General features: G+C 39.1%; 1 protein-coding gene across 1 annotated transcript; it reads left to right on the top strand.

The window, feature by feature from the left end:
- The first annotated feature begins 1057 nt into the window (after positions 1-1057).
- Kcnv1 (potassium voltage-gated channel modifier subfamily V member 1) lies at positions 1058-10573 on the top strand. Its single transcript, XM_021217190.2, has 3 exons — positions 1058-2163; positions 2969-3498; positions 6956-10573. Exons 1-3 carry the CDS (start codon positions 1694-1696, stop codon positions 7465-7467), a joined length of 1512 nt encoding a protein of 503 aa, XP_021072849.1. The 5' UTR covers positions 1058-1693; the 3' UTR covers positions 7468-10573.
- Positions 10574-10815: the final 242 nt, after the last annotated feature.

Genomic DNA, 10815 nt, shown 5'->3' with positions numbered 1-10815 from the left:
TATATATATATATATATATATATATATTCCAAAACCACTTACTAAGAAACCACAAAGTAGAGTCTGGCGAACACTGGGAAATGGTTGCTAGATGCAATGATGAATTCTTCTCCATAAGGATGGAGAAGTAGAATGTAACTGTTCTAACCTTGCACTTTACCACTTTGGAAACGTTGGAATATTTTTGTGGACACAGATGGTGGGGAATAGAAATCAAATGCAGCAATTCTTGAAGCATCTTCCGATGGATGTAATATTCAGTGTCGCTAAGCACTCCTTTCCTCTCTGGCTCTAGCCTCCCTACTTCTATTCTCTAAAGAAGCTGGCCACCTAGAGCTTCTTTAGGTTCCAGTGGAGTGCTGGGCAAGGATGGGGCGTATCTCACCACAGAATCCTGAGGCCAGGCCTGAAGCCAAGATGCATAGAGGCAGCAAACGCTGGCTAAGATCTGTGCTGTGAGCAGTTTTTGGCTAAGATCTATGCTGTGAGCAGTTTCCATTCTTGACTGGTGAAGTCCGAATTCTCACTTGTAGACCAGAAGGATTAAAGAATACAATATCTGATTGAACTGCACTGGCTGAGCAACACCCAGGTGTGCCTGAAGTTGCAGGTGAGTCACTGTCCTTCCTTCCCACCCCACTAGCCCTGTGTCCAACAGGTTAGCTGAAGACATAGCTCTAAGAAGCCACTAGGCACTCTGCTAATCACCTGATCTCCTGAATTTAGCTTCTTTAACCGTTGGATCGCTGTTATTTAAACTCTTGCCTCAGCCCACGCTTGTTCTATTCCTTGTCTTTCTGCCTTTCTCTTTTTCCTAAAGCGAGCACTCCCCTTTGTGTTGGAGAATGTGCCCAGAATGTCTCTTCTGAGGAAATGTGCAGTGTCCCCGTGGGCACCCAGTGTGCTGAACTCCCTTCTTAGTGAGCCACTGGAACTTCAACTAAAAGAACTGTTTCTCAGCTAGGAGCTGGAAACCCAAGAGAGAAGACAATCTCGCATGAATGACAGATGGGAAACAGTGAGACGTGGGAAGAAATCTTGAGTAGGGTACCCCAGACATACTTCCCCATGTGTTCACAGCCTTAGAGAACATCGTGGAGTGAATACCTTACAATAGACGAGGGAAGGCTATAAATCCTCAAGTTAGGACTCATTCTGCTATTGCCACCTGTTTCTGAACTTTTAGCGTCCCACCCCGGCTTTTTGCACCTGACAGGACCTCTCTGCTTCTACCCTCCAGATCTTCACATTCCCCCTCCCTTGCCCAACTCTGCAACTCGAAGCCTCCAGATCTTAAATCTACACACCATGTAGGCTGGGGAGTGGGGGTTGGAGGTTCTGAATTACAAAGTTGAGAAAAAGCTCTACCTATATCTAGGAGGGGCCACCAGAACAGACTGTGTATCCTGGGCTGTTCCCTGCCTGGACGCTGCACAACTGCTTGACGGGTTCCCTCCGCGCGACCACTCCTGCGCTCCCAGCCTCCTCGCTCTACCGCGCACTCGCAGCTCCCTAGCGACACCAGCCACCAAGCTGGTGGAAAGAGTAGGGGTGTGCAAGTGGGAGGCTTCTCCCTCGGGAACCTGGGAGATCCCTGCCGCTAGCAGGGGCCTTGGCACCGCCCGCGCGGGGACCCACGCTTCCATCCAGCGCCTTCCCAACTTCGCAGTGCCTTCAGGCCAAGGCGGTCAGGATGGATCTGTCACCCCGCAACCGGCCGCTACTGGACTCGTCGTCGCTGGACAGCGGTTCTCTGACCTCACTGGACTCCAGTGTCTTCTGTAGCGAGGGCGAAGGGGAACCCTTGGCTCTGGGGGACTGCTTTACAGTCAACGTGGGCGGCAGCCGCTTCGTGCTCTCGCAGCAAGCTCTGTCCTGCTTCCCTCACACGCGCCTGGGCAAGCTGGCCGTAGTGGTGGCCTCCTACCGCCGCCTGGGTGCCCTGGCTGCCGCCCCCAGCCCCCTGGAGCTTTGCGATGATGCCAATCCGGTGGACAATGAGTACTTCTTCGACCGCAGCTCTCAGGCGTTCCGTTATGTCCTGCACTACTACCGCACTGGCCGCCTGCATGTCATGGAGCAGCTCTGTGCGCTCTCCTTTCTTCAGGAGATCCAGTACTGGGGCATCGATGAACTCAGCATTGACTCCTGCTGCAGGGACAGGTACCAGCAGGGCGCGGCAGTTGGGCGGGAAGGGAGGAGAGGGTGATAAGAAAGCACAAGCAAAGACTTGAGGCTTTGTGTAAGCTTGTCTACTCCAGCTCTGTGAATAGGTGTGTCTGCGTCTTGGCTGAAGGTAAATGAATCCGAAAGTCACTTGTGCATTGAACTTTAAAACAACAACAAAAACTTCTTGCCCCATTTCTCCCAGAGACTAATACTCTGATATCTTGTGAAAGTTCAAACAGGTCAGACTTGCAGTTAACATCTGATACTTTAATAGATGAGTCAGAAAAATCTATACCCCCAAAGTTACATAGAAATAAAAAGGCTTTGGTTTATTATCATTCATCAAACCAAGGCTTTAATTATGAAAACCTTGCTTGAAAGACTTTGTAAGGTCCTGAAGGAGAGTTGATTGCGTGGTGATAATTATAGGATCCGATGGTTACTTACTGCTGTCCTGTCATTCCTATTGCTCCTTCATATATTTTTCTTTTATACACACAAATATTACAGGTGGGAAATACATGTTCTTGTCACTAGAAAATAACTTACAAAAATTTAACTGATCTAAAGTTGCCTGCTAATGTATAAATCCTATTTGCATAAATTTCTAGTAAGAAAAAAAGGTGTCTTTTTAAAAGTCATAAGTGGGAAATCTGTCAGGGATCACCATGGGCGAATTATGAATATATATTTCTATATTTTGCACATATAAAAGTGTGACCTCTCTGTCAAATTTAATTCTCTTGTACGACTGTATGGTTTTTTTTTTAATTAATCACAAAGTTGTCTTCTCTGAAAGATACTTCAGAAGGAAGGAGCTGAGTGAAACTCTTGACTTTAAGAAGGACACAGATGACCAGGAAAGTCAACATGAGAGTGAACAGGACTTCTCAAAAGGACCTTGTCCCACTGTCCGACAAAAGCTCTGGGATATTCTGGAGAAACCTGGATCTTCCACAGCAGCCCGGATCTTTGGTGTAATCTCCATCATTTTTGTGGCGGTGTCTATCGTCAACATGGCCCTTATGTCAGCTGAGCTAAGTTGGCTCAACCTACAGCTGCTGGAGATCTTGGAGTATGTGTGCATTAGCTGGTTCACCGGGGAGTTCATTCTGCGCTTCCTGTGTGTGAAAGACAGGTGCCACTTCCTGAGGAAGGTCCCAAACATCATAGACCTCCTTGCCATCTTGCCCTTCTACATAACTCTTCTGGTGGAAAGCCTGAGCGGCAGCCACACCACACAAGAGCTGGAAAATGTGGGTCGTCTGGTCCAGGTTTTGAGGCTCCTCAGAGCTCTGCGCATGCTAAAACTGGGAAGGCATTCTACAGGTATTCATATTTCACTTGTGCCTTTTAATTTCACTTTTAAAATAAGTTTTAGATATATTGGCACAGAACCACCATACATTCTTACCCACCCTCCATCTCCTAAAAAATATTAGGAAGAAAAATCTTCAAGATACTATCATAAGATCTCTCTCTCTCTCTCTCTCTCTCTCTCTCTCTCTCTCTCTCTCTCATACACACACACACACACACACACACACACACACACACACACACTTTCTGTTCACAAGACAATGTGGACAGAACAATTTGATGATATTTTAAATTCAGTGCTAGACCTCAGTCTCATATATATATATATATATATATATATATATATATATATATATGATATTATTCTTCTCAAAGGTCATATATAAAACATACATAAATGGCACATAAATTATATAATATAATAGGGTCATAAGCTATTTTTACCTTCCATTTCCAAGAAGTATTTGAGATGTGTGGTGTATAAAATGTATAAATACATTCTTGACTGGAGAGAAGAGTCATGGCAGAAGAGAGATGGCCAGGTGTTGATGGCCTACCACTAATTTTTATGAATAAATAAAGTTATTTTGTATTGGAAGAAAGATATGTCAGTAATTAATATCTTATTCAGTATTTTAGAATTATCTTAAATTTTGAAAAATTTAAAAGAATTAAATGAACATTCTCTAGAAAAAAATTAATATACAACATACACACACACACACACACACACACACACACACACACACACACACACAAAACTATCCTGTCCTTGAAAGCTATAGGCGATGCCAAAGGAAACCAAATAAAGCAAGTATAAAGAATTCTTATGTAATGGTGTTCAGTAGTAGGCTTTGAGACTATTGCATTTTTTTTTTTTTTATGTTTTTAGAGCTTTATTGTAGAAAGGCAGGGAGAAAGGAGAGAAGGTAGAAAGGGAGAGGCCGGCCATAGCCATGTGGAGAGGGGAAAAGGAGAGAGTAAAGGAGGACTAGAAAGGTAAGAAAGGTAAAAGCTGAAAGAGAGAGGGAGGAGGGGCCAAGCAGGCCCCTAGGGTTATCAGAGTCAGTACTTAAAGAAAATAAGAATATTTCTATAAATTTGTTAAAATACAAATTCTTGACTTCATGTCAGATTTTACTACGTGGATTAGTTTCTGGACCATGTACTTTAATAGATATGCAAATATTTTTGAGTTATATCATTTGGGAGCCATTTGTCTTTTGAGAAACACTGGAGTAGCATGCATAATAATACAATACAAACACATATGTACACATACAAATATGTTTACAGAGTACTACTCCCGTGAATGTATACAAAGATATATCTGAATGACCACGGGAAAAATGGCGGTAGCTATGCTTCCTTATTAACATAGGGAAAAATTAATCTGAACTTTTTTTTACATCTCTATAATTAAAACTCATGCTACAGAATTCTAGTCATGTATTTTCCTAGCAAATCTTACAAGCCAAGGATGTGATAATGGGGTTTCCAAGAACTTTTACAAGTAACACTCTTTGTTTCCTGACACAGATAATGGGATGCTTTCTTTGAGTATTTATAAACTCTTCACAGGATTCAATTTATAAAACACTGAGAGCTACATGTTTCCAAAAGAAAGGAAAAGGGAAATAATAGTAATTTCCACAGTGTCACCTCTTCAAAAGTTTTCACTGTTCTAAAGCAAGTACAGAGTAGTAACAGAGCTTCAAATTATTTAAAGCATATGACAAATATGTGAATATTTAATATATTATGTCAAGATAAGATTTATAAAATATAGTCACAGATATCTTAAGTTCCACATATTTGGAACTTCAGTTGAGAGATATTACATAATTATGGTTAGGACTCCTAACAGTCTTGGTATAAATTCTAACTTTGTACCTTTGTACTAGATACATTAGACCTGAAACTTCTCTTCTGTTAAATGGCACAACAAAGACACCTGTCACACATTATTTTTGAGGAGTGTCTAACATATTAAGATTATATATATACATACATATATATATATATATATATATATATATATATATATATAAAATTTTATTTATACTTGTCATCATGTAGTGTCAATTTATTTCTAAACTGTCATTCCATATAGATACATTGAAGACAATTTTATCACAAAGTAGTACAAAGTTATTCCGAAAGATATATTTTGGATCTTAAACTTCAAAATCAATATACACTGTTCTTTACAAGTAGATGGTAATAAGGCTAGATTATCTCAATATTTGAAGAGCAAACTTCAAAATAATGGGTTTATGCTAATGGATTTCAAATAATCCCTAAGGGTGAATAACAATAAAAATTATTCTAAAAAAGCATTGATTTGGGTTTTCCAGGTAATTTCTTTGTGCAGTCATGTTGGTATGGCTTCAAAACACAAACTCTTGGAAGCATCTCTCTATCCTTGGGGAAGATATTTCACTGGTTGTTTAAGTCCTGGTTTATAGTAGATTCTTGTTGCTATTCTTGGCACCTAGCCTTATTATAGGTGGTACTGGAATTCTGTAACTCTGTGTCTCCTCATACTTGGTAAATTCCTCACATCCCTCCATTACTATGCCTTTTGTCAATGAAAGATTATGTTACTTAGCTTGATCTTCTTACAGGAAAGCAAAAATATCATATATGATCAAGAATGATAAGAACTAGAATTTCAATTGGTATTCTGTACATTTTAGAACCTTCACTTACACTGGTAAGAGTATGTTCTGGATATACATTTGAAGCAAGCGTTGCCGCTGGTTGCCTAACTCATTCCTGCTGTGTGACTTCATTGCCATGGAGTACAGCCTTCCTCTGGCTTTCAGCCAATGAAGCATCTGATTGTGTTAAGCATTGTTATTAGTAAGAAATAAGACATAGAAGCAAGCAGATCTTTGAGTTCAAGGCCAGCATGGCCTACAGAGTAACTTCCAGGACAACCAGCCTATGCAAAGAAACCCTGTCTCAAAAAATTCAAACAAGAAAAAAGATAAGTAAAAGAAGACATAAAAATATATGAGAACAACATGAAAAGGCTGTTGAGCAGAAGAGCTGAAATGATATACTGAAAAGCAGGTTTGATAAGTGAAATCTCTACACACATCCTTGTAAAGGACTTTCATCACATGAAGTGATAAATTCATGTAAGACAGCCTCTGCCTGTCTTTCAGTCACGTTTTTTTCTCATTAAAAATACAGAAAGAGCATGAACTTAATAATTATACAAGTAAATGACTGAATATACTTAAACAGTTTTCTTTATTCTTCTAAACCTGTCCCTACCAACAAGTCTATATGCTTTCTGGAACCAGAGGTCATAATTTAGTCTTCATTGTATCCCCAGAACATTGCTAATCATATTAGTTATGCATACCATGCATGTGGGTGGGTTGCAGGGAAGGAGAGGGGAAGGAGAGAAGCTGAAGAGGAATGCTTATGCCTGACAACACCTCTTCTCTTGCAGGACTGCGCTCACTTGGGATGACAATCACCCAGTGCTATGAAGAAGTTGGCCTACTGCTCCTGTTTCTATCTGTGGGAATTTCTATATTTTCAACAATAGAATACTTTGCAGAGCAAAGCATTCCTGATACAACCTTCACAAGTGTTCCTTGTGCATGGTGGTGGGCCACAACATCCATGACTACAGTAGGATATGGGGACATTAGACCAGACACCACCACAGGCAAAATTGTGGCCTTCATGTGTATTCTATCAGGAATCCTTGTCTTGGCCTTGCCTATTGCCATTATTAATGATCGATTCTCTGCTTGCTACTTCACCTTGAAACTCAAGGAAGCAGCTGTGAGACAGCGTGAAGCTCTCAAGAAACTTACCAAGAATATAGCCACTGACTCATATATTAGTGTTAACTTGAGGGATGTCTATGCCCGTAGCATCATGGAGATGCTTCGATTAAAGGGCAGGGAGAGAGCAAGTACTAGAAGCAGTGGTGGAGATGATTTCTGGTTTTAAGTTTACCTTCAACTTATTTACAAAACCTCTGTACATTTGACTGGATTGATGAAGCCTTGCTGCTATGGATATCTGTATATTGATGATGACTTTCTTGAGCACTTCTCATCTTCTTTCTGGTGTATTGATATCCTAGAATATTTAACATCTTCTATAGCAACTACTGATTATTTTGACACACATCTTCAATATAGCCAATTAATACAACCAAAATCAACTGGGAAAGGAAACACGTATCTGAGTTTTCAAATATCAATTAATATAATTTCATACATCAAAATTTAAAGATTCGTGTGTCATTATTCTTGGGCTTTCAGCAGCACTGTAGTTTGTTTTTAATGGAAGTTGAACTCCATAGTCCAGAGGGGTGGGAGAATAACTCAACATTTAAAAACACACTGAAGATATTTTTGCCATTTAAAGATATTCTCCAAATAAGTTACTTCTTTCTCTATCAAGTAAAGCCACTGAGTATAAAGATAAGCTTTGCAATCAAACACTTAAGCTTAGTAGCTGTAGTGAGAACCTCATCTTCCATCAAGTACAAGTCACTGGGTCCAATTGGACGGAGGTCTGCCCTCCATCAGTCCAGCTGCAAGAGGAAGCCTCAAACCGAAGAGTGTAGTAGGTGAGACTTCAAGTGCCTAGGCAGCTTCATCTTCCCAGCTAAGTGTGATGTGTGAAGAAGAGTGCAGCACAGCTCTCTAGGAAAATTAAATGATTTATAAAACATCTCATTATAGATGAATTATTTAAGCTGTGCTTTCAAAATCATGAATATGTAAAACTAAAGTAGTAAAGATCCTAAATTTACTCATCAAAAAGATTAGATAGTCTTTTCCTAAGTGGAAATATGTTGGATGACATCATTAGATGAACTTGAAGATCTTTTTATTTGTTAAAAAAAATATTGTGAGAAGCTTTCTGACTGTTGAGGTAAATAACAAATGTTTAGATGTCGCAGGCACTTCTTTGGTATTTATAATAATACTACAATGCCTAGACATTGTGATATATAATTAAACCAAAAAATTTTAAAGCAAATAAAAGCCCTGCTTCTAAATATTATAGAAAGTAATATTTTCAAAAGCTTAACAAAGGATTCCCTTATTGCCTAATTTCTTGATATATGCAATAAAGTTCCTAAAAAAATAAATAAAACTGGCTCTGGAATATAAATATTACTCTTCCTATTTATAAAAACAAATATACATGAAATGCATATGCATACATGCAGAATAACTGCAATATCAAAACTTCACTGAGACTAAAATTAGCAAAAACACTTAGATGGTAATAAGTATTGAATAACAGTTGCCTTTGAATCCTGTAATGCAAACCCCAAACCACAACACATGGAAAGCTAAACCAGAAGACACATAAACCTGTGGCCAATTCGACTGCATAGCACATTCTAGGTCTGGTTAATCCGAAGAGCAAGTTCAAGAACACCTCAAGGAATGGTAAGATCCTGTCTCAAAAAGTAAAGAAGATAATCCTTTGTCTTAATATATGGCTTTATAATTTTTAATGTTCTGTTTAATGTGTGCCTACGTATTTCACCAACTGTATTTAAGGCATCTTACTATATTACAAACAACCAAGCAGCAACAATGGTGCCAATCATTTTGATGATATCACGGATTCTAAGTACATTCCTAATTTAGATATGTAAAATCATAATATTTACCACAGAAACAAGGTAATACCTCCTGTTTTCATATATGCATGCTTAAAATCTGATGAAATTTCCATGGCATGAGTTTTTTTAGAAAATATAATTTTTCTACTTTTATTGTGAATCAGAATACATCATCCATTCTGATTATGGTTTCACATCTCTCAACTCCTATGAGATCTTTCCCATCTCCCCTCACATCGAAATTCCCACCTTTTTTGTCCCTCCCTTAGAAAACACAGATATCTAAATAATAAAAATAATTATAAATAATAATAATAATATAAAATAAGATTTAGAACAAAAAAAAGAAGAAGAAAAGAGGGGGTAAAGCACAGGAAACACATATAGAAGAGACACACACATTTGCACACACACTTGCACACACAGGAATCCACTAAAAACTCAAAGATTGATGCCATAATAGATACACAAAGGACCTGTAAGGCTACAATGAATAAAAATAAATAAAAAATACTTCACAAGGTATTATGTGACAAAGAACCTCAGAAGATGCCTCTAAGTTTGTTTTGTCTTGGCTGTCTACTGCTTATGATTGTGTTTGTATTCCTAGTAGTAGATAATGAATGGAGAAAACTAATATTTCATCTATGAGTTGTTATAAACTGGAGATACCTTCCAAGTTAGAGATGGGTGTGTGTGTTAAATTCTCCTCTTGGCTCTGGAACTCCATCTGGTGCAGAGCCAGGCAAAACTCTGTGTACACTGCCACAGTTTCTAGGTGTTCATTTGTGCATTGTTCTTGCTGTGCTTCCCTCTCTTCCCTCTGATTCTCACAATCTCCCTGATTCTTATTCCACAGGATTCTGTAAGCCTGGAAGAAAGAGGTATGATGGAGACAGTCCATTTAGGACTGAGTGTATCAAAGTCTCTTGCACTATGAACATTGTCTAGCTGTATCTTTGTATTTGTTTCAATGTACTACAAGAAGGGATTTCTCTGATGATGACTGAACAAGGCACAAAATTTTGAATATAGCAAAATGTTAAAAATCATTTTGTTTTGCTATATTCCTTTAGTAGAACAGTAGTATTTGGTATTCCCCTTAGGTTTCTGGGCTATTGACCTCTGGTTATTTACCCTCAAGTAGTGTTAGGAATGGGTTTCATCTCATGGAGTAGGTCTTAATTGAAATCAAATATGGTTGGTGTGGTAGTTTGAATAAAAGTGAACCCAATAGGTTCATAGGGAGTGGCACTATGACCTTCATAGGAGGTATAACCTTCATGAAGTGAGTGTAGCCTTGTCATAGAAAATGTGTCACTGGAGATAGACTTTGGGGTCTCAGTAGCTTAATCCAGGTCTAGTGACTCACTGTCTCTTCCTGCTACTTGCGGATCAATATGTACAACTCTCAACTACCTCGCCAGTACCATGTCTGCCTGCATGCCAGCATTTTCTCCTCATGATGATAATGAACCAAACCTCTGAACTGTAAGTCAGATCTAATTAACTGTTATCCTTTGTAAGAGTTGCCATGGTTATGGTGTCTCTTCACAGCAATAGAAACCCTAAGACAGTTGGTTACTCCCACAAGCGTTGTGCCACTATTGCACTAGCACTTCTGAAGATATTGTAGCTCAGTTGGTGTTTACATTTCCCCTTTGGGTTGTGCCCAAGTACCATCCAGTAGCATACACACTGGTTCA

The sequence above is a fragment of the Mus pahari genome, chromosome 17, assembly GCF_900095145.1.
Source record: "Mus pahari chromosome 17, PAHARI_EIJ_v1.1, whole genome shotgun sequence".
Lineage (NCBI taxonomy): Eukaryota > Metazoa > Chordata > Mammalia > Rodentia > Muridae > Mus > Mus pahari.
Note: the sequence above shows the minus strand (reverse complement) of the source record. Positions and strands in the feature narration are given on the sequence as shown.

Bases quoted from the DNA above. Each gene is read 5' to 3' on its own strand.
- Kcnv1 (XM_021217190.2), top strand. From the start codon at position 1,694: ATGGATCTGTCACCCCGCAACCGGCCGCTACTGGACTCGTCGTCGCTG. The intron at 2,164-2,968 runs GTACCAGCAGGG...CTTCTCTGAAAG, and splicing joins GACTCCTGCTGCAGGGACAG to ATACTTCAGAAGGAAGGAGC. The intron at 3,499-6,955 runs GTATTCATATTT...CTTCTCTTGCAG, and splicing joins ACTGGGAAGGCATTCTACAG to GACTGCGCTCACTTGGGATG.